Below are 23,472 nucleotides of genomic sequence, written 5' to 3'. Positions count from 1 at the left end.
AGTGATAGATGCATACAGTACATCTCAAAGCTTATACTGTATAATGTACGTAATTAAAAAAAAAATGTAAGAATAATTATAATACATAGGCTGTAACTTATTTACGAATAAGATTTTATTTATATCTCAAGTTACATATGTATAATTTTAAACAGACTAAAATAATTGATAAAATAATATAATTTGCTGTTTTGAAAATTCTTTTAAATTGAAATAATTCACATTAAAATGATTAACCAAAGATTATTAAATCTCCAAGAATATTATAAATGATTATCTTTAATGCATGGGTCTTAAAATCTGCATGTTTGTAATATATTTTATATCATTGTCTACTAATAGTACAACATCAGTCATAGAATGATATTAATACAATGAATACTTATGAAAAATCATATGATTAATCATTTTCGTAAAAATTTATATAAAATATTGTTTTCATGAAAGTTTTTAAGTATAAACTGTATAATTCACAAATTCTTCTATAACTAATATGTATGTGTTGGTTGCATCAAATATATGAGATATAAAATACGGAAAATATTAACAATAAGAAAAAGTAGTAAATCAAAATGTATGTTTCTCTTTTATGCTATGGAGATAGTTTTATTAGCATTTTCAACGTTATTTTTCTTGATGTTTGTAAAATTATACATATACATATGTAAATCAATAGAAGTTAATGAGAGAAAATGAAAATTACGTACATGCACTTTAATTATATTTAAACATTAATATTATACATATTTTTTTTTTATCTTTTTATATTTTCTTGCATCACATTTGATTTGGCAAATAACAGGCACTTCAAAAAGTAATAAAAATTATAAAAATATATAATTTATATTTAATTTTCTAGAGCTGCTATATCTAAAGCAGTGGTAATACTTTTAAATAAAATTGGAATATAGTGCCAGAATATAGGAAATTAATACTGTACAATACAGCCTAGTAGTATAGTAGTGGAGATAAGTTAAGAAAACTGTAAATCAATGATTCAATAAAATGTTACTAATTTGTTCAAAAAAAAATATATATATATATATATTTTGTTTTATGTACTATATCATACATAACTTGATGCATAAAATTTAAAAAAATAAGTCAAGTTTGAGAAATGATATATTTTTTTATATACATATCTTTTTTTAAGAGTCAAAACAGTCAATTAGTTTATTCTATATTTATATAACCAATATAATAATCCTCAATGGTTTTATAATCTTTTGGAAATCGTTTTGTTGATAATAATAAGTAATTAAATCCAGCTTCAATTATAGATAAACTTACTTCATAATTTTTTGCATTGATACAATCTTCAGGTAAAATCATTTTGTCTGTTCCATATTTGTACAATACTTTAATAACAAAAGTTTCTTTTAGATTAATCTTGTCATTGTTGCATTTTACATTTTCTTCTGTAAGTATACCTAACCGCATATCCATTGGTTTAATTACTATATAATGCGATTGTTTAGCTAATAAACATTCTAGAATAATTTCACCAAATGTATTATTACTAATGAAACTTTTAATAATTGTTATAAAATCATGAAGAGGATTAGATGCTTCTTCAATAATTATTTTATCTGTCTCCAATTTATAATCAATGCAACAATCCCAAATCTTAAACGAATTACCTTTATCCTCAAGTCCTACATTTAACAAACATCTGTTACATAAAATGTCTTTTTTGTTTTTTTTGTAATTGTAAAAAATATTGCTATTTATTATTGAAAAATATGGGCCATAAAAAAGATCTAATTCATTTGGATGTAATAGTGATACGAAATCTATATCATTTTTGCTACAGAACCATTCAGATGGGTCAAAGTCAATATTAGGAAATGGTAAAACTCTTTGAAAATAAAGCTCATTACAAAATACATTCTTACAACACATACACAATATTGTACATTTAGAATTTTTAATTATCTTTCTCTTACTTTCTAATATATTAAATTGTGCTTTTGTATCTGTGATAACTTCTCTTTGAAATGATCCAAATTCTGAATCTGATGGCTGTGTATGTAAACGAAAACACACCCATCTATCTACTACACTCAAGGAAGACAATGACGTTGGTACAATTTTTATATTTGGTAATATGATAGATGTTACATTTTCCCCTATTAACAATACGATACTTGTTTCCAAGAGTTTAATTTGTATTTTATCTAAGCTTATAGATTTTTGCATAAATAGAAAAACTGTACAAGATCGAAGACGGGGTCTTAATTCTATTGTAATTAATTCCATGTTTTATAAAATTATCGTATTTAATAATTTATATGAGAGACATTTATATGGACATTATTGTATATTAAATATCCGTATTGTGTTTATATTACTTTTAATTTTAATACACTTTCTTCCTTTCGAAGGCTTCTTCACTAATGTTAAAAAGAAATAATATTTGTAATTTGTAAGATCCTCCATGCACAAAACATACTGTATACAATTTACACATACTACTTACATAAATCTCCACGTGTGTGTGAACACTTCTTAAATTAGAAATCATTTTCAATTTGATTACCATGATCTTCAGTTTTTTCTATATATATATAAATGTTTTTATAATATTTAAATATATTAAAATATTAGAATTTTTGATTGGATAACAACCTTTCCATTTAATCTTATTTCGAAAATCGTCAAACTTAAGCTTAATAAGAAAAATGTTCACCAATCGGTGAACTTCTTCTGCCCGCCATTTTATGAGCGAATTATTTGAAAACTGACAAAGAAATTTAATGGAAAGATATCTTGTTACATTTATATCTGCATTTCTATTGGTTATTTAGATTAAGAAATGTGTCGTCTAGAACGAATCATCGTAAAGCTTCTGAGAGATAATTTTGAATATTAACATCATGGAGTTCGAAGCGCGACCGTTATGAATAGCGTATTGTTGAAAGATACAGTGAAGTTATAAATGACGAATTGCAATCTTTTGATCGTATCGTTTTAATCATAATATTATATGATTTGATCGTTGTTTCCTTATATAAATGATATATTCATTATGTAATTATATCAATTCAGCAAAAGATCACTGTTTGTTTATTTGAATGAGATGGTATTTATCGTACTGTTATTTATGATAAAAGTTAGATTTTTCTTGATGTGATCATATTATGATGTGAACAGTGCACATGGATATCTGTAAAAAAAAGAAAAAAATATTTTTTCGAATGGCGAAGATATTTATTCTTATCAGAACAACTTAAGAACGATAATATATAGAAAATTTTAAACAAAAAGTATTTAAAATATAGTAAGTAAAAAATCATGTATATAATAGATATATATTTTTGATCAATTGAATTAGAAACCTTTTGTTAGATACTATAAATAGATAGATTAGGTGATAATGATATTATTTATAAATGCTGCCTATAGAATACAAAGATGTTAGCGTCCAATGATAAGACAGATGAAAGATTTAAACCACCTTCTTCTAATTCACAAAGTGGAAATGAAAAGAGGATACATAGAAGCAAGTTAGAAACACTTGATAAAGAGCCTAGTAAATTGAAACAAGAATTAGTAGATTTAAAAAATGCAGATTTGGTAGAAACAAAAAATAATTTAGGTAATTTTTGATAGTATGTGTGCTTTGAATCTATCTGAAAACATTGTGATTCTTGTTGCTTTATATACTTTAAATATATACATATACATATATATATATATACTTATTTATATGATAGGTGATCAAATGGATTTTGAAAAAACTAAGTTGGAAACTAAGCATTTGTCTAAACATACTTCGGAAGGACCATTCTTTGAATTTAGATATCCTAAGCATCAATTATTGCAGTCGGATAAATATTCAAAGGAAAAAATGGAATTAGAAATGCAATTAGATTATAAGAAAAAGGAGATACAAGAAAAACAAAAAAAGATTCTTGAACTTCAAGATAAAGTTCGAGAAATTGTCCAGCTGGAATATCAATTGGAGGAAAAAGTAAAACGATTGGAAGCTTCTAATAAAGAAAGGGATAAACTAGAACGAGAATTAATTACAACAAGATCAGAATTAGCAGCAGTAAAGAGGACATTAGGTATATTTTTATAAATTGGTCATAGATAGAATAATGGCAACATTGTAATTTTGACAAAGTTGCCATAATATTTTGAATATAAGGAAAGGTTATAGTGTTTACCTTTACATGATATTTATAATTATATTTATAAAATATTAAAGTAAATTATATATAACATTAATATTAATGTAAAGTATATTACATTAATGTTATTCATAATATAAATAATCATAAAAAATTTTTGAAAGTATAATCACAGTAGATCATTTACATGATCTTTTTTTATGTTGTGCATAATTGTTCTTCATGAATTCTTTAGAATTGGAACGTCAAGAAAGGAGAGATTTAGAGAGTAAAGCTCTTGCTCTTATAAAAGATGCTAAGCGTAAATGGGAAAATGCAGAAAAAGAAAAGATTGTACAGCTTAACAAACACATTGAAACCCAAACTACACGCATTACAGAATTATGTACAAGTAACAACGAAATGAGTTCAAGATTACAGAGAGCAGAATGTGAACTTGAAACTGCAAATGCTGAGTTACATAAACTTAGATTATTTCAGGTTGGTTATATGTGTTATGGAATTAGTTATAACCTAAAATAATTTTTATTAATTTCAGTAATAATATTCTTTAGAATGTTTATTGTTTTATGCATATATGAGTGAAAAAAAGTATAATATAATACAATTTTTATAACAGACGCAATACAAGGAATCTTTAGCTAAAACCAGAGAGCTTAATCGGCAGAGTGTTCAAGGTGTTGAAACAAAATTAGAAGAAATAGCAAATCGTTCACATAATCAAATATCTGAATTACGTGCAAAATTAGATTTTGAAATAGCCAAAAATACGGAATTGGAAACAAAATTAAGAAATGAACAAGATTCTAATCATTGTCGTCAGTCAAGGCTCCATGTTGCTTTGGAACTGGCCCAAAATGAACTTAAAGATTGTCAAGAGCAATTACGTGCGGTACAAGTTACAATACCTGTGAGAGATACAGAAATAGAAACTTTACGGAAACAGTTGCAAGAAAGAACCAAACAATTGGAAAATGCACAGATATCAGAACAAACGTTTGCTAATATGCGAGAACAACTTGAAAGGTTGAAGGCAGAAAATACACAACTTAAGGAACAATTGGAAGTGAGAATTTACTTAAAAAATTATAACATATTGATTATATGATCATGTCTTCTTCTATTTTATATATGTGAATTATAGGAAAGTAATTTTTTACATATTTTTTTTTTTTTTTTTTTTTTTTTTTAGGCAACTAAATCTGATTTGAATGATACTATAATGAATTTAGAACAGAATGAAACTCTTGCTTTAAACTTGGAACAAGCTACGCAAGATAAAGTTGCTTTGCAAAAAAGACTACAAGATTCTTTGGATAAAGAAGGTATGCTTTAATTATTTTTAAAACTGAAGAATCTACATTATTCATTTTATTTTTTATTTTACTTTAGAGGAACATTTACGTAAAGTTGGCAATTTGGAAGAACTATTGAAACGCTTGGAACAGAGTGTTACTAAATTAGAAGCTGAAAATGCTAGTCTTAAAAAATCTGGATTTATGGAATCAAACACCAATGTAGTTTCTTCAGAAAACTTGCTTGAAAAAAATTCACATTTACAAGAACAAGTACAAAAATTTGAACAGCAACTTGACACTTTAAGAGAAAATGTTTCTGCTGAACGACAAACAGCAAGACAGGCTCAAATGAATTTATGGAAAAAAGAAAAAGAATTGTCAGATTGTAATTTGGATAAACGAATTGCATTAAGAGAAGTAAAAACAGCTGAAGGAAAAATAAAAACATTGCAAGAAGAGAAGCAGAAGTTATTAGATAGAATAAATAATAAGACGAAAGAAGACGAAGAGAAGTCAAAAAAATTATTGAAAGAATTGGATAGCGCTAAAACATCTTTAACAGAAATTACAAAAGAAGCATCTAGAAATAAACAGCAAGCAGATTCAGCACAAAGGGTAAAGATTTACATTTTTCAGATTACGCGTACGTGTATGTAAGTGTATTTATTTATTTATTTAAATTTAGATCTTACTATCATTTGTAATTATAGGCATTAACGCAAACTAACCGTGAAATAGAAGAACTTCAGTCTACGAGTGCAGCATTACGGAGGGAAGTAGACGCAACACGTAAACAAATGCGAGCATATCAAGATCGTATAGATAATCTCAATGCAGAAAATAAGCGCTTATCACAATCTAGTACGAAACATAATGAAGATAAAATAGAGTTAGAAGTAAAAATAGAAAAATTAGAACAGGAAATTAATGGTTATGAACTCAATATCGAGCTTCTGAAAGAAACTTGTACTGTACTTGAAGAACAACTAACGGATTATGAAAGATTGACGAGTGATCACGAAACTCGAGAAAATATGTTAATCCAAGATAAAATGAAATTACAAAAAGATTTAGAAACTGCGGAAATAAAATTACGTGAAATACAAACAGCGCATAATGAAGAGAAAAATTTTAAACTGACAGCTGAACGCAACGTTCAAAGATTAGAAGCAGAAATAAATGATATAGATAGTGAAAGGAATAGTTTAATTGCTCAAAGAGATCAATACAAAAAATTGGTACAAGAATTAACTGCACAGGTTGAATCTTTAAGTATGAAATGTGGTGATTTAGAATGTGACTTTTCAGAGATGCAACGTGCATTAGAAACTGCAAAAGCAGAAGCAATAATTGTTAAGGAAGAGAGTAGTCAACATTTAACAAGTTTACATGAATTAAAAGAAGTAAATTATTCGTTGATGGCCGATTTACAAAATAGCATAGATCAAGGACAAGATCTTAGATACAGAATCACAGAATTGGAAAATGTCTTGGCCGAAATGAGGCAATTTTATCAAGAGAGAGAAGTTAAAGCTGAGAGTACTCGGCAACAACAAGCGAAATTAATCGATTATTTGCAGTTAAAATTAGAAGAATGTGGTAAGAAAAAGAAGACTATGTGTGATAAAATTCTTGGTACCAAACAAAAGGAGAATATTCCTCCTACTAGTACAAGTATGCCTATTGGATATCGCGAATTAGAAAATCAACTTACCAAAGAACGAGCGAAGGTAAAGTCATTAACGGATCAGTTACTAGCATATAAGGCTATGCACATATCTGCGTCAGCACCTTCTTCGCCATCTTCTCCAGAAATAAAAAGGCCTATGGCACATGTTATAGAAACAACGAATGATATTTTAACTAAACGTTTGTCACCACAGAGAATGGGTCATAATATTCCACATAGATTTAATGTTGCATTACCGATGCGTGCTGGAAAATGCACTGCATGCGCTGATTCTATTCAATTTGGAAAACGTGCAGCTATTTGTAGCGAATGTCAAGTAATGACACATTTGAAATGTTCATTATCCGTTCCTGCAACATGCGGTCTTCCTGGAGATTTCACTAAACAATTTAGTAGGACTTTAAAGAATAGTGAAGACAGTCTATCGTCTTTGGGCGGTAGCATTCAAACGTTATCTATAGATCAACCGGATAAACCTGATATGGTAGATATTTCACTGAGTATTAAAATTTATTGAATAACTTTATATAAAAAATAGATATAAATTTATTTGATTTATATTGTTTTATAGAGTCCTCAAACTGTTCAGAATAATAACAGTGATATTTCAATGGAAGGCTGGGTAAAAATGCCGGCACGATCAAAATCCTGCTGGGAAAGAAATTATTTGAGATTAGAAGAATCTCGTTTATGTATATATGACCATCAACCTTCGTCTGGAATGGCACCAATGCATAGTTTGAATTTAAATGAAAAAGATGGTTTTAATATTGTAGAGAATATACAGCAAGCTGAAGTAATTGGAACTGCAAAGTCTGATCTACCATTTATCTTTAGAATAGAATCCAATTCTTTAACAACTTGCTGGCCTACATCTAGGCTGGATATTATGGCTTTAAGTCAAACTGATAAAAAGAATTGGGTGAAAGCTCTAAAAATTGTTACTAGTCAATGTTCATCTGTTAAAGCAATAAGAAATGAAAAGTATCAAACAATACTTAGACTAGAAAAGCATCAGGTAATATTTTTTATACTTATTAAATTTATCTTGAGTCCATGTTTCGCATATGTTTTATATACTTTCAGTTGGACATAAATTGTGCAGTAGATTTGCTGGGAGAAAATGTTCTTTTGCTAGGCGCAGAAGAAGGATTATTTTCATATTGTGGTACAAAGTCGAGAGTACTTACAACAATTCGTGGAGTAAAAAAAGTGCATCAACTGTCTTTACATCCTCATTTAGACATAGCTATAATGATAGCTGGTGAAAATAGACAATTGGTCTATTGTTCTTTGAGACAATTAAGGAGTAATTCGCTTGCAGCCGAGTGTTCTAGACCAGCTATAAATACGAAAGCTGTTTTGACGGGATCTGAAAGTTGTCACTTTTATCAATTACAAGATTCATTCCTTTGTGCTGCATTTGCATCATATGTGATGTATGTTTTATGTAACACATATTATATTTAATTTTTAAGTTCTTTCCTATGAATCGTATATGATAAATTGTATTATTATTATTATTATTATTACTTGATTCTATTTAATATATAGATTATTTAAGTGGATCGTCGAAGAAGATCGTGGAGGGTTTATTAAAATTCGTGAGTTTGAAACACCTAAACCTTGCAGTTGCGCTATATTTACTAAATGTCGTCTTATCGTTGGATGTAATAAATTCTTTCAAATCGATCTCAATAATTATTATGTCGAAGGTAAAGCATAGAGAAATATCGATGGAAATAAATTTTATACTTAACATATAACCAAAAACGATTATGTAGATTTTCCAGAAGAAGATGACAGTTCAGTTAAAGAAGCATTATGTGGTGTTGCAAAACTTGGTATTTTTCCAGTTTGTGTTTTAAATGTATCGCATAAGCCTTCAACAGTAGAACTTTTGCTTTGTTACAATGAATTTGGTGTATTTGTTGATGAAAATGGTCACAGAACACGAAGTATTGATCCAACGTGGAATCATTTACCATTTGGTTTTGGTAAGACAATATATATTTTTGTTATCGTTATTTATTGTGATATACTCGTAACATGTTTCTTTTTTTCAGCCTATCGAAAACCATATCTATACATCATACATTTTTCATCGATTGAAATAGTAAAATTAGATGCAGAAGCATATACATTGTCGTCTAAAACTCCGGAAAGAACTCTAGTCGAACTATCAAGTATACGATATTTAGGTGTAACTAATTCGAAAGGAATTTATGTTGCATCTGTTAATTCTTTTCTTGAGTTATTGAAAATAGAAGGTTCTTTTAATATACCTGATCTAAACGGCAGTATTACAAGTTTAGATACGATGTAATTATAATATTTTTATAAGTAGTACGCTTTTTATTTTACACATGAAATTTTACACATTTGCTTATTTTATCTCTTGTAGGATGCAAGATGATGAAAGTACTTCAGAATTCAGTTTTACTTCAAGCCTTATGGAAGCTTTGGATGGCCAAGGAAAGAAAGTGCACTTTGCTGATGCGTCGAAGCACTAACATTTTTTTTTTAACTTTTATTGGATAATTATTATTATTATTTTCACACACATTCATCATATATATATTTCAAGCCTGGATAGCATACAACATATATACTTACATTGTATGTCCGTCATTAATTAATTACTATTTGGTTATCGAAATAAGACATATTTGCGTTCGTTTATTATCATTTTTTTTTCTCCTGATTGTTATAAGATATATAGTAAGTTTGATGTAACAAAGAAATTATACAGAAAAGGTAAAATTTTTCGATTAAAGAAGACCGGTTAGATAATACTATTTGTAGTATTACTATTTAATGTTTATAGATTTCATTTCATACAAATTTAATATTATAAGTGCTATAAAGTATAGTTTTATTTAAGGCACATAATAACGTGTTAACAAGACACGTATTAAAGGAGTACAAAGTAAAAAAATTATAATAATTGTTTGTACTATTTAATTAAGTATTATTTACAAAGACTAAAGATATTTTGCGATAATTTTATGAGTATATATGTATGTGCGTGTGTGTGTATGTTTGTTCGTGTTGTGTGTGTGTATGTATATATGTATGTATATATATACACACACACACACATATATATATAAATATATAAAACATAATAACAATATAATATATTTTTTCGACACTACACGTTAATAAAAAGTGCTTAATTTTGTAATTTAATGTAACTCATTATTGATACAATAAAGATATTCATTATATTTTGTAGATACTGTATATATGCAATTTTTTTCTCAACAGTGTATTATTTAAATATGATATTTTTTCGATATGAAACTTTTTCTATATATTAATACATTGTTGAGACCGGTTATGAATATAATCGTATTTGTATCAGTATGAAACTTATAGAATTATTAAAGTATAAAATTATGCATGTCGTTAAAATAAGATTATTTATTGTGTTGAATAATCTTTGCTTGAATTTTTATATTAACAATTTTCTTGAATTTGTAATATTTTAATAACTATTTTAATTATCAATCTTATGAATATAGTGGAACGCAATACTTTTACATATTTATTACTCTTTATATCGTAGAGGATCGAAATGTATTAATATTTGAATAATATAATACGTACATAGAATAATATTATTCTTAATAAATGTAAATATTATGATTGATAATAAAATTAACGTCCGTATACATTATGTAAAGCGATGAGACATCCGGCAACCCTTGACACTTGAATATAGAGTATAGACGAATATTTATTAAGAATTCATGATATTACTATATATACATATTTTAATTAAATTTTTTTCGAATTAATTTAAAATTTCTTTATGTTATAACGATATTTATAATGCAAATGTTATTGAAAAAATGATATATACACTGTATGTGTGAGTGTAAAATTTAAATGAAAACTTTTTTATTTTCAGATATTTAAGATATCGTAGACGGAACATGACATTTTTTTGAAAACGCTTTGAAAAATGCTGTTACGTTGATTATAATTTATACTGTTTAATTTACATCATTTGAATTCATAATTATATTAGTATAAATATTAGTATAAGTAATCGGATTTTATCCTTTTTTCAATCAAACAAAATCTTTTTGATTTAATTATAATAAATTTGATAAATCCGATCTTTATTCATTTAGGTACAAGTTTAATATTTCGAATATTAAAAAAAGTCCGATCAAAGTGCATAATGTCACTCAATGTTGTATTCGATTATCTAATTGGAATAGAGGAAAGAGAGGCGGTCCCAGGTCACTTTTAAACTGATTTTCATTTGCATAAGTTTAGTACAAATTCTCAAAAATGCGTGAGTATAATTGTATAGTATAACGAATTTCTTGGTGGGGATATAACATTGTTATAAAAGGAAATGCATCGCCGACAATTTTAGTAATTGTAAAGGTATACTTCGTTTCAGTTTGTTTCAGTTTCATTTCAAATTTTTATATTTTATTTTGACGTAGAGAAACGAGAAACATCATGAGCGAATATAATGTACCAGAAGAATCGTATAGATTTTTCAAATATGCTTATCCAGAACCAGGCGAAGAAGTCGTTATTTCTGGATTCGCTGGTAGATTTCCAGAATCTGATAATGTAGAGATATTGAAAGAAAATATTTTTAACTTTAAAGATTGTATCACGGAAGACAGTCGTCGTTGGAAACTAGGTATCGAATTTACATACATGATTTGTTTTATTTAACAGAATAAGTTAGTTAAAGTCATATTAAACTATTTTTCTATTTTTCTATTTCATAAGAACACCCAGAAATTCCAGCACGGAGTGGCAAAATTGATAACATTCAGAAATTCGATGCATCGTATTTTGGAATTCATTTTAAGCAAGCCCATACAATGGATCCTATGTGCAGAATGTTGCTCGAACATACTTACGAAGCTATCGTAGATGCTGGAATTAATCCAGACGACATGCGTGGGACGAGGACAGGTGTATTCATAGGTTCATGTTTTTCCGAAACCGAGAAAACTTGGTACTACGACAAACTTGAAGTAGGCGAAATGAGATAGATCAACAATTATAGATCAGATAGACAAGATTATTTATGTGAATGGATGAAATGAAAAATATCTCTTTAACTTCAGATAAGTGGTTTTGGTGTCACGGGATGTAGCAGAGGTATGTTGGCCAACAAAATTTCATATTGGTTGGGTGTAATTGGACCATCATATACCGTCGATACAGCGTGCAGTTCAAGTCTTTATGCGATGGAACACGCTTATAGAGCTATACGTATCGGACAATGCGATTACGCTATCGTCGGTGGATCAAATCTTTGCCTTCATCCATACGTGACTCTGCAATTTAGCCGTTTAGGTATTAATCGTGTCAACTCGTTTAAAGAATGTATTCTTTTTCTTAGAAAATTATCAATGTGAAAATATTATACAATTATTCGATCATGCATCTCTTTAATAGGGGTCTTATCTCAGGATGGTCGTTGCAAGTGTTTCGATGCGGATGCATCTGGTTACACGCGTAGTGAAACCGTGGCTATAGCATTTTTGCAAAAAGCAAAAGATGCTAAGAGAATCTATGCTACGGTTTTTCATGCGAAAACAAATTGCGATGGTTATAAAGAAGAGGGAATAACGTTTCCATCTAGCGAAATGCAGAGTACTCTTCTTAAAGAATTTTATGAAGAATGCGGTATACCAACGACTTCTATTCATTACATCGAAGCTCATGGTACCGGAACGAGAGTTGGTGATCCTGAAGAATTAAATGCTGTAGATCGCGTCTTCACTAAAGGCAGAACTAATCCTCTTAAAATTGGTTCTATTAAAGGAAACTTGGGTCATACCGAACCAGCCAGTGGAGTTTGTTCTATTGCCAAGGTAAATATTGTTTGAAGCGTAAGACGAGAGAATTTATTATTATTATTATTATTATTATTATTATTATTCCTATCTTCGATATTTTACAGGCGATAATTTCGATGGAGTCTGGTCTAATACCTCCAAATATTAACTTTAATCGACCACGCGAAGACGTGAAATGTTTTACAGAAGGGCGAATCAAAGTCGTTACCGAAGTGACTCCATTAGATAGCGAATACATAGGCATAAATTCTTTCGGCTTTGGTGGTGCTAATGCTCACGTTTTACTCCAATCAAACCCGAAAACAAAGGTCAATAAAGGTTTACCAAATGATGATTTGCCTAGACTTGTAGTTACTTCTGGACGTACCGAAGAAGCAGTAGTAACCATATTAAATGATGTACGTAGAATTTAATCCAACTTCTTTTTAATAAAAGAAACAAAGATATTGTTTGTTAGAATCATATAAATACAATTTCAACATTTTTTTCCATAGATCGATAATCGACCAGTAGACGTTGAATTTATTCGTCTTTTTCATGATATTCATCTTAAAGAAATATCAGGTCATTTGTATCGAGGATACACGATAACAGGCGTTAAAAAATCTGACAAGAAAATAAGGGAGATTGAAAATTATTCTAGTATCAAAAAACCAATATGGTTCGTCTTTTCTGGATTGGGATCGCAATGGCCTGGAATGGGTATGAACATTTTTGTTGTAACGTTTTTTCGTAAACATTGAAAATCTATAAAAATAATGTTTATTGCGACGATTAAACGGAATTTGAAATTTATTAGGTCAAGCTCTGATGAGATTCCCTATATTTGCCAAAGCAATAGAGAAATGCGATGCTGTTTTAAAACCCCGTAAACTCAATATTTATGAGATATTAACTAAAAAAGATAATAATATGTTTGACAATATCTTGCACTCGTTCGTCGGCATTGCTGCGATTCAAGTAAATTTGACAAATATTCTACTATTTACGAGGTTTGCATTTGTTCGATAAGACCTGATAAAATGAAATAAAATTGTATAGATCGGCTTGGTAAATCTTTTAACTTCTGTGGGCGTAATACCAGACTACATAATTGGACATTCCGTTGGCGAACTTGGTTGTGCATACGCAGATGGATGTTTAACTACGGAGGAAATGATATTGGCAGCGTATTCGCGAGGATTGATACAAACAAAAGTATCTCGTAATTCTATGGCCATGGTAGAAATTAGTTATAAAGATATAAAAGATTTATGTCCTGCTGACATCAACGTCGAATGTCACAACGGACCTGAAAGTTCAATTATTAGCGGACCGGCAGAATCTATAAACGCATTCGTTGAAAAATTGCAGGTTCGTTTGAGGTCAATTAGGATCTCTCCGATAACAATATTGATTAGAATGATTTTTTTTAATTAGCTCATATAATATATTCATGTTTGACAGGCAAACAACATTCTTGCGAAAGAGATATCGTGCAATAATATGCCTTGTAATAGCCGTTACATCGCAGCAGCCGGATCGAAACTTTTGGCATATTTGAAAGAAGTGATACCAGTGGCAAGGCCTCGAAGTCAAAAATGGCTTAGTACATCGGTACCACGTATCGAATGGTCGACATCAGCCGCACAATTTTCGTCAGCCGAGTATCATACGAATAATTTGCTAAAACCCGTACTTTTTGAGGAAATCTTAGACCTTGTTCCTGACAATGCTATTACCATTGAAATTGCACCGCACGGTTTATTACAAGCGGTTTTAAAAAAATCATTGCAACCAACAGTAACGAATATTACATTAATTCAACGAGATCATAAAGAGAACGTAGAAGTTTTTTTGCAAGGATTAGGAAAGCTCTATAATGCTGGTTTACAACTTGATCTTGCTAAATTATATCCGCCCGTAGAATATCCGGTTAGTCGAGGTACTCCAATGATATCTCCGCTCGTTAGGTAAGAATTACGAGGATATAGAAAACAAAAAGAACTAATAATTTAAAAGTTTTTTGTCTTTGCAATATAGAATGTAATATAGAAATTCAATATTATAACGTGTTTAGATGGGAACATTCGGATGACTGGTTCGTAGCATCTTACAAAATGCAAGAGAAAATTGTTTCCGGAGAACGGATGGTTGAAATATCAATCATCGATGAAGATTTCGAGTTTATAAGTGGTCACGTAATCGATGGCAGAAATTTGTTTCCCGCAACAGGATATTTATGTTTGGTTTGGGAAACTTTGGGTATGATGATAGGGAAGTTGTACATGGAAGTGTCCGTCGTTATTAAAAATATAAAGTTTAATCGAGCTACCACCATTCCCAAAGAAGGCAAAGTTGAAATGATCGTCATGATTCAAAAAGGTAATTACTTCGTATCGCGTGTAAACTATTTTTCATATATGAAAATATCTTGATAATTTGATATATATCGACTTACAAATAAATAGGCACCGGTAATTTCGAAGTGATCGAAGGGGGTGCTGCTATTGTTACCGGAGTGATCCGTGTTGTAACAAACATATCGAAAGAGAAAGTACCCCTTCATGTGATCAACAAAAATTTCGACAACGAGGAAGAAGAATTAGACGCGAAAGATATCTACAAAGAGTTGAAATTACGTGGTTACCAATATAGCGGCCTTTTCCGAAGTATGCGAAGTGCGTCAGTTTCGGGAAATAAAGGACATATTGAATGGAAGAAAAATTGGACAGCGTTCATGGATAACATATTACAGATGAAAATTCTCAGTTTAGATACTAGAGGTTTATTTGTGCCGATTGGAATTCGAAAAGTGGTAATAGATACTAAAGCTCATCAACAATATCTTCGAAATTTGCCGACCGATGAACAATGTAATTAAAAATATTTATTATGTAATTATTATTGACAATATATATACCGAATCCCTTTACTCATACATAATGCTACAATTTTCTTATTTCAGATATATCTGTACGATTATATAAAGACCTTGACGTGGTTGTAGCGGGAGGTGTGCAAATGTATAGTATTAGAGCTAGTGCAATTGCTCGAAAAAGACCTATCGCTGATCCAGTAATCGAAGAACATAAGTTCATTGCTCATCGTGATAAAAAGGAAATCTCATTACGTGAAGTATTAACGTTATCTATGCATATTACTCTTGAGAATATACCGATCATTAAGGTGAAAACAATAGAACTCATTGAGGATAATGATAATATATCTGCAGAGAAGCTTGCTTCTCCATTTTTTTCAAATATTCTAGGCAATTTGCCTTTGATTCAAGCAAACGTTAATGTATTTGTACCACCAAACAAATTCGCCGAAGAAACTATTCCTAAAGATATCACAGTTTCAGAATCGAAAAAGATACATATAGATGATACCGCGGTGTTAGCAGTTGGATGTGATTTGTTAAGCAAAGAAAAAATGGATAATTTAAAAGTACTTTTAAAATCTACAGTAGACGGAGGTTTTATTTTATCGCGTGAAAAAATAAATACACCAATGGATTTATCCATATTAAACAAATTTAAATTAAATATAGTTTTGGAGAAACATACATCCGAGGAATCCTGGATATTATTAAGGAAGATAAAGAAAATTTCCAAGAATACTTTGTTTATTAATGTCAACAGCAATGAATTTAACTGGTTACAACAAGTCCAAACAATACTTGCCAATGAAACAGAACGGAATATCAGTAATACGAGAGTTATACTTGTTGAGGAAGGAAACTTTGAGTCTGGTCTCTTAGGATTCATTAATTGTTTACAAAAAGAACCTGGTGGTGAAATCTTCCGTGCTGTTTTAATTCAAGATCTCAAAGCCCCGAAATTTTCTTTAGAATTACCCTTTTATTCCGAACAGCTCGAAATGGATCTTATTACCAATGTTTTACGACCAGGGAACATTTGGGGATCGTATAGACATCAATTACTTTCACTTTCCGGGCCCAGACCCAGCTACCATGCCTTAATCACTCAATCGGTATGTGAAGACATTTCATCGACTTATCAAAACATATCATGAAGTAATACAATAATATTTCTTAATAGTCACGCGGAGATTTAAGTTCGCTACATTGGGTTGAAGGGCCAATTAAGAAGAACTATGAAAATGCAAATTTTGTTCGCATTCATTATGCATCGTTAAATTTTAAAGATGTGATGTTAGCAACGGGTAAAATAGCACCAGAAGTAATAGTGGAAGACAGAAAAGAATTAGATTACGTACTCGGATTTGAATATAGCGGAATCAGTACCAATGGTCTCCGAATTATGGGAGTTTATACAAACAGGTGAACTCTGATTAAAAATTATAAGATATATATTTAATCTCGTATATAAAACAATAGAAAATAAAGGAGAATGAAATAAATGACATTTTTTTCAGATGTCTATCAAATTTTATCCGCATGAGTGATTTTTTTTCGTGGGTCATACCTGAAAATTGGAGTTTAGAGGATGCAGCGACAATACCATGTGTATATTGCACAAGTATCGTTGCCCTTTATATGAATGGGAAAATTAAGAAGGGCGACAAAGTACTTATTCATGCTGGTACTGGTGGTGTTGGTCAAGCCGCGATTAACTTAGCTCTTCACGAAGGTTGTGAAGTATTTACTACTGTCGGTACACCAGAAAAGCGTAAATTCATTAAAGAAACATTTCCTAGTATCGATGATAATCATATTGGAAATTCTCGAGATACTAGCTTCGAGCAATTAATTCTGCAACAAACCAATGGTGCAGGTGTGGATATAGTTTTAAATTCTTTATCGGAAGAAAAACTTTTAGCATCTCTGCGTTGTTTGGCCTATGGAGGACGATTTTTAGAAATCGGAAAGTTTGACATAGTCGCAAATAATTCGTTAAATATGGAATTCTTTGCAAAGGGGATCAGTTTTCATGCCATTATGTTAGATAAAATTATAAATACGAGTAGCGAAATACAAATGGAGATCAATTCGATATTAAATAGACTTATTAAGGAGAATGGTGTCAAACCAATTATTAGAACTGTCTTTGGCAAAGATCAAATAGAAACAGTATTTCGATTCATGGCTGCTGGAAAACATATTGGCAAAGTAAGTTGACGTTAGTTATTTGAATATGCTTTTGCTTGAACTATTCTGAATTATAATTTGAAATTATAATTTTAAATGTCATAGGTACTCATAAAGATCCGCGAAGAGGATGAACCATTGGATACACCCATGTTGGCTGAACCTTTTTACACATGTTTTCCAGACAAAAGTTATATAATTCTTGGTGGCTTGGGAGGTTTTGGTTTAGAATTAATCGATTGGTTGATTCTTCGAAATGCTCAAAATATTGTTATTACTTCGCGAAACGGTATAAAGAATGGTTATCAACGCATGAGAATCAAAATATGGGAATCATATGGCGTAAATATTAAAATCCTTATCGGTCTCAATGCGGCTAAACGAGAAGACTGTGAGATTATAGTGAAAACAGCGATAGATAAAGGTCCTGTCGATGGTATATTTAATCTTGCGGTTTCTTTGAAAGACGGTATTTGTAGAAATCAAACACCAGAAACTTTTGAAGAATCTTTCAAAGGAAAAGCTTGGGCCACGAAATGTTTGGATGAGGTAACTAGAAAACTTTGTCCGAATCTTCGACACTTTGTAGTTTTTTCTTCTGTCTCGTGCGGAAGAGGAAATGCTGGGCAAACGAATTACGGTATGGCTAATTCCATTATGGAAAGAATATGCGAGAAAAGAGTAGAAGAAGGTTTACCTGGATTAGCTATTCAATGGGGAGCGATTGGAGACGTCGGCCTTATTGCGGACATGCAGAATATCGATCAGGAACTTGTTATCGGTGGTACCCTACAACAAAGAATAACATCATGTTTACAAGAACTCAATAGATTTTTGCTACAGGATAAACCTATAGTTGCTAGTATGGTAGTCGCTGAAAAACGATCGGATAGCAATAGTGCAGATAATGTTGTAGATACTGTCTTAAACATTATGGGTAAGTTTCATCTAATTCATATTATTATTATTTTATTATTTTTTTTTTTATTATTGTCGTCACAAAGATCTATCGTTTTATAATTTTGTAATAATTCGTGGCGAGCTTCGACTAAGTTATATATTATTTTATATCTATTATGATGTTTCTATTTGTAATATGGCGTGCGTATGTTTTATAAATGAATATTTCCGTGTTAATCTTTGATGCATGGTTTTTACTGTAGTGATTATTATTATTATTTTTTTTATCATTATTACTAAATTTAATAATTTGATGTAATTGTATGATCTGAGTATTTACCTTAACGATCTTTATCTCTTTATAAGTACGAATTTTTGATCGCAGGTATTAAAGACTTGAAGACTGTCAGTCAACACACTTCCTTGGCTGAACTTGGAATGGATTCTATGATGGCTGTAGAAATAAAACAGACATTAGAGCGTGAATATGAAATATATCTCACCGCGCAAGATATTCGAAGCTTGAACTTCGCTAAACTTATGGAAATGAATAATAAAGAAGCAGATAAGAAAAATCGTAATGAAAATACTACAAAAGAAATATTAGCTGGCACAAAGATATTGATGCAATTGTTTGGTGAAAAACTTTCCTCCGAAATAATTATCCAGCTTAAAACTAATCCGGAGGAAGGTCGGGACGAAATATTCTTCATCCCAGGAATCGAAGGCTATGGTAGCATTTTCAAAACATTAGAATCGAAAATTAAATCGCCTGCAAGTTGTTTCCAACTGGCTACAAATTATGAATTAGAAACTGTAGAAGAGATGGCTGATTCACTTCTACCGGTATCTATTCTCTTGCTAAAAAAAATATTTAATTAAATCGAATATTATTTAATCTTACACATTGACGTAATATATAACTTTATATATTATAGCACTTATTAGAAAAACTTAAAGATCGAACTAATTTCACGTTAGTGGGATATTCATTCGGATCGCTTATAACTATTGAACTCGCACGAAAATTAGAAGCCAGAGGATTTAATGGTCAGCTAATTTTGATAGACGGTTCCCCTCAGCAAATGAAAACACTTCTAAACCAACATATGTATTCGTCATCAGAGGAAGAACTGCAAAGTAATATCCTGCTTGGTATTATGGACGCATTTACACCTACTAATAGTGAACAGGTACGTCTGGATACGCGCTGTTCGATTGCAAATATCATATTAAATATTATTTTCCAGCTTGTACTTGAATTAGGAAAATGCAAAACGTGGGATGAGAAAGTAAATGCATTCTTTAATGCCATATCTCCGGAATACAAGCAAATATATTTAGAACTGGATCAGAGAAGCGCTATTTTCTCATTTTATGCGAGATTGAAAGCAGTTATAAAATATAACCCGGAACCAATGCCATATATAAAAGCACCAATAACATTGTTCAAACCGATGTTATCGTCTGTACAACACGCACAGTATGATTATGGACTACAAAATGTAAGTTGTACAAATTTATATAGATTATAAAGATAATAACTAATTTACTATAAAATATTTTTAGATAACTGAAAACAAAGTAAAAGTATATGTTGTTGATGGCAATCATGTTACAATGTTAGAACATATGAAAATTGCAATGGCAATTAATGGTGAACTATTTGAGGATGCTGAAGAATTTAAAGAAAATTTAATGAAAGAAAACCAATAAAAATAAAATTAATAGTAGTAATGTATGTATATTGATGTATATGATATAATGTTTAATTTTATTATAAGCTGAAGATTTCGATTATGATAAAGATTTGTTTTAATTTAAATATATCGAATATTGTGTTCTTTGTATTAGTAACGATATATGCCATTTACATTTAAAATAACAAATACATTCTTTCATTTTATTTCTATTGCTTAATATCGCATACTTTGAATGAATTAAGAATCAATAACACGTATTAACATATATTAGATTTTAGTTGTGTAACATGAAGCAAAGTTCTTGAAGATGGATATATGTGTGTACATTTATAATGAAAATTTACGTGACTCAAACAAAAGAGATGTGGACGATATCGCAAAGCAGTTTGCATTTATAGCTTGTCAATTTCATGCACTTACATCGACCAGCTACAGCGAGGACAATTTACTATCGATCGACGATTAGCAGTGGGGATAATGTGATGTCATGTATTTCCCCGTGATGTAATTTTTCTTGTAACCGTGTCAGTTATTTATTTCCTCCCAAATTTGATAATGCCGCCCATATGTTGACTTATGAAAAGAAGATTCTGGATTACAAGAAGCGGTGTCATATTTTTATGCATAAACTATTCTTGAAGGAACACTATTTTTTGATGATTCTTTTGAAAAAAAATAAAATTTCTTTAAACATTCGGTAAAGTTATCTCCTCGTTTAAATCTTCATCTTTAAAATAAGATTTTGTTCATCAAAGTTTATCAAGAATTATGTTTACACTCGTTGTTGCCGTAAAACGTTATAAAACTAGGGGTGATTAACAGTCATAGCACATTTGTCTCGTTATAGATCAATTATAGTTTTAAATACACGACCAACTTCATAAATTAAAGACACATTACTGACAATCAACAAGTTTTTTACTTTCGATAAAAAAATCTCATAGCGCGCGAATTATTCCGCGTTCATTAATAAGTGACAATCATCGTGTGTAGATTACTTCGCTTGCAGATACAAATGAATTGATATATTTTTTATTCTATTACATTATTTCACTTCCTCTTATAAGTAGCTGTTATACTTCTATTATATAATATATTTATTATACATATATATATTTACACATACAAACACACACACACATACAACTTTTTATTTATCCTGTATGGCAAATTAAGTCAACAAATTTGAGTCAACCGAATGAGTTAAAAGATCACACTTTTTTTCGACTTATTTATTATATCACTAATATTTGCACATAGGAATACTATTAAAAGATTATATAATATGATAGATATAATAAAATTAAGGCAAAGAATAAAATATAATAGAGTTGAATATTTATAACGTATGAATGACTAACATGAAATTCTATCGCGTATTTTATCTCATATTCGACTCGTTTTATTATATCTTATGTAATTGTCTGAATGGAAATTAATTAATAAGCAAGGAACAAACAAATGGTACTTATTTCCAAAGGAACTATGTATTAAGAATTATGTTTACTACGTTTGCCGAGATGAAGCAGACCATATCATACTTCGATTTTTTTTCATTTCGCAAATTTATGGAAAATTCTTAAACGAATATGAACTATTAACCACAATATGTAAGTGTATATGTAATTATAAAGTGTGTAGAAAATGATGTAGTGTGTAGATAATGAGAAGAAAGAACCAGAGAGACAAAGATAAAAAAAATAATGCTTGTCATGTAACAGCATTACTAATTTTATCACAATAAGTAATCAACGATGTAGTTGAAATTCAAACTATCTTATTGTATAAACATACCACTCTTTTGTATATTTAAACAAGAGAAATTAATTGCATATAGTCGAGTTCAACAATGAACTTTAATTAAAATTTTTTATAGAGCTAAAAATACGCTCTGATGCATCAATTTGTTCAGAAGCAAGAAATATTTTAATACGTTTTTCATAATTCCATTGGTTCAAATGAACTTGTTTGATTCAAATCAGGTATACCATCGCTATTATTGTTGTTATTGTTGTTGTTATTATTATTGTCATCTGACGCATTTGGAACCGGCGTTGGACTATCTCTTGTAGGTAAAATACGAAGATGTTTACTTGGTGGTTCCCAAAGAACTAATGCCATAGAGGGCCTCTCCCTAAAAAACAATAATTACAACTATTCTAGTATCTATACATTCGTATATCAATAATTATAGATGATATCTCAGATTAAATATTTTATAGTAGATTTACAATTTGGATAGAAGAGTCGACGGAAGAATGGATTCCTGTTGTATTCGTTTCAGTTCTTCAGATAGAATTAATCTTGGACTCTTTAAATTGTCAGTATCAACCACATTAGCAGTTTCCATATCCATCCCTACATTGGATTTTTCAAGTGAAGTAGTTGCTGTTGACGTAGATGGTACAGGATCTTGTGAATGGTAAGCAGAACTGATATGTAAATCTTGAAAGTGTGCAGCCATTTTTTCTTCCGTTATTAATTGTTTTGTCTTTCTGCTATATTAGAGCAACAAATTATTCACATTATTGTATCTGTATATAGATCTCTTATTCAAATAGCATAAGGTATCAAAATGAAAATTTACATGTCTAGTAAATCCGGTGTCTCTAATTTTCTTTTCTGATGAAGGTTAGATGTAACATTTTGTTCGCCAGTAAATCTGATCAATTCGGATTGTTGTACCGACGGTACACTCCAAGGTATAGATAAAGGTAATACTTGTGGCATTTGTGTCCAAGAACCTACTTGCTGAGAAGTACCTTGTTGTATTATCATGTGTTGAAATATCGATGGTGGAGTATGTAGATGCGTACCTCCCATTGCATTCTATTATAAAAAAAAAA

The 23,472-nt window shown here is 30.0% G+C and overlaps 4 protein-coding genes across 10 annotated transcripts in view; 2 read left to right on the top strand and 2 right to left on the bottom strand.

Moving 5' to 3' along the window:
• Positions 1–251: 251 nt before the first annotated feature.
• LOC122629048 lies at positions 252–19,374 on the bottom strand. Of its 4 annotated transcripts, XM_043812030.1 has the most exons (5): positions 19,264–19,374; positions 18,721–18,812; positions 2,629–3,166; positions 2,480–2,557; positions 252–2,393 (listed from the first exon to the last, which is right to left on the bottom strand). In XM_043812030.1, exon 5 carries the CDS (start codon positions 2,257–2,259, stop codon positions 1,174–1,176), a length of 1,086 nt encoding a protein of 361 aa, XP_043667965.1. In that variant the 5' UTR covers positions 2,260–2,393; positions 2,480–2,557; positions 2,629–3,166; positions 18,721–18,812; positions 19,264–19,374; the 3' UTR covers positions 252–1,173. The 4 variants fall into 4 exon arrangements, with proteins under 4 accessions (XP_043667965.1, XP_043667963.1, XP_043667964.1 ...); XM_043812028.1 differs by having other exon boundaries at positions 2,480–3,166; XM_043812029.1 differs by having other exon boundaries at positions 252–2,557.
• LOC122629033 (citron Rho-interacting kinase-like) lies at positions 3,155–10,354 on the top strand. 2 transcript variants are annotated; one of them, XM_043811993.1, is made up of 14 exons: positions 3,155–3,280; positions 3,406–3,598; positions 3,717–4,070; positions 4,372–4,616; positions 4,756–5,202; positions 5,329–5,461; positions 5,529–6,049; positions 6,145–7,608; positions 7,696–8,142; positions 8,211–8,563; positions 8,679–8,839; positions 8,909–9,121; positions 9,191–9,446; positions 9,529–10,354. In XM_043811993.1, exons 2-14 carry the CDS (start codon positions 3,415–3,417, stop codon positions 9,635–9,637), a joined length of 4,887 nt encoding a protein of 1,628 aa, XP_043667928.1. In that variant the 5' UTR covers positions 3,155–3,280; positions 3,406–3,414; the 3' UTR covers positions 9,638–10,354. The 2 variants fall into 2 exon arrangements, with proteins under 2 accessions (XP_043667928.1, XP_043667929.1); XM_043811994.1 differs by lacking the exon at positions 3,406–3,598.
• LOC122629032 (fatty acid synthase-like) lies at positions 11,298–20,659 on the top strand. Its single transcript, XM_043811992.1, has 19 exons — positions 11,298–11,796; positions 11,889–12,139; positions 12,233–12,464; positions 12,567–12,985; positions 13,075–13,368; positions 13,465–13,672; positions 13,770–13,930; positions 14,012–14,323; positions 14,417–14,922; positions 15,030–15,334; positions 15,421–15,825; positions 15,918–16,945; positions 17,014–17,255; positions 17,351–18,044; positions 18,129–18,960; positions 19,309–19,769; positions 19,862–20,116; positions 20,174–20,428; positions 20,493–20,659. The coding sequence occupies exons 1-19, from the start codon at positions 11,607–11,609 to the stop codon at positions 20,637–20,639; spliced, it is 7,197 nt and encodes a 2,398-aa protein (XP_043667927.1). The 5' UTR covers positions 11,298–11,606; the 3' UTR covers positions 20,640–20,659.
• Positions 20,660–21,526: 867 nt separating this feature from the next.
• The window catches only part of LOC122629050 (peroxisomal biogenesis factor 6-like), a 4,645-nt gene continuing 2,699 nt past the window's right edge, over positions 21,527–23,472 (bottom strand). For all 3 annotated transcript variants that reach the window (XM_043812036.1, XM_043812035.1, XM_043812034.1), the window contains exons 2-4: positions 23,214–23,455; positions 22,858–23,124; positions 21,527–22,760 (exon numbers count right to left, since the gene is read on the bottom strand). In XM_043812036.1, the coding sequence (XP_043667971.1) occupies positions 22,565–22,760; positions 22,858–23,124; positions 23,214–23,449 (699 nt within the window). In that variant the 5' untranslated portion in view covers positions 23,450–23,455 and the 3' untranslated portion in view covers positions 21,527–22,564. The remainder of the gene's footprint in view (positions 22,761–22,857; positions 23,125–23,213; positions 23,456–23,472) is intronic.

Source organism: Vespula pensylvanica, chromosome 5 (genome assembly GCF_014466175.1).
Source record: "Vespula pensylvanica isolate Volc-1 chromosome 5, ASM1446617v1, whole genome shotgun sequence".
Taxonomy (NCBI): domain Eukaryota; kingdom Metazoa; phylum Arthropoda; class Insecta; order Hymenoptera; family Vespidae; genus Vespula; species Vespula pensylvanica.
Note: the sequence above shows the minus strand (reverse complement) of the source record. Positions and strands in the feature narration are given on the sequence as shown.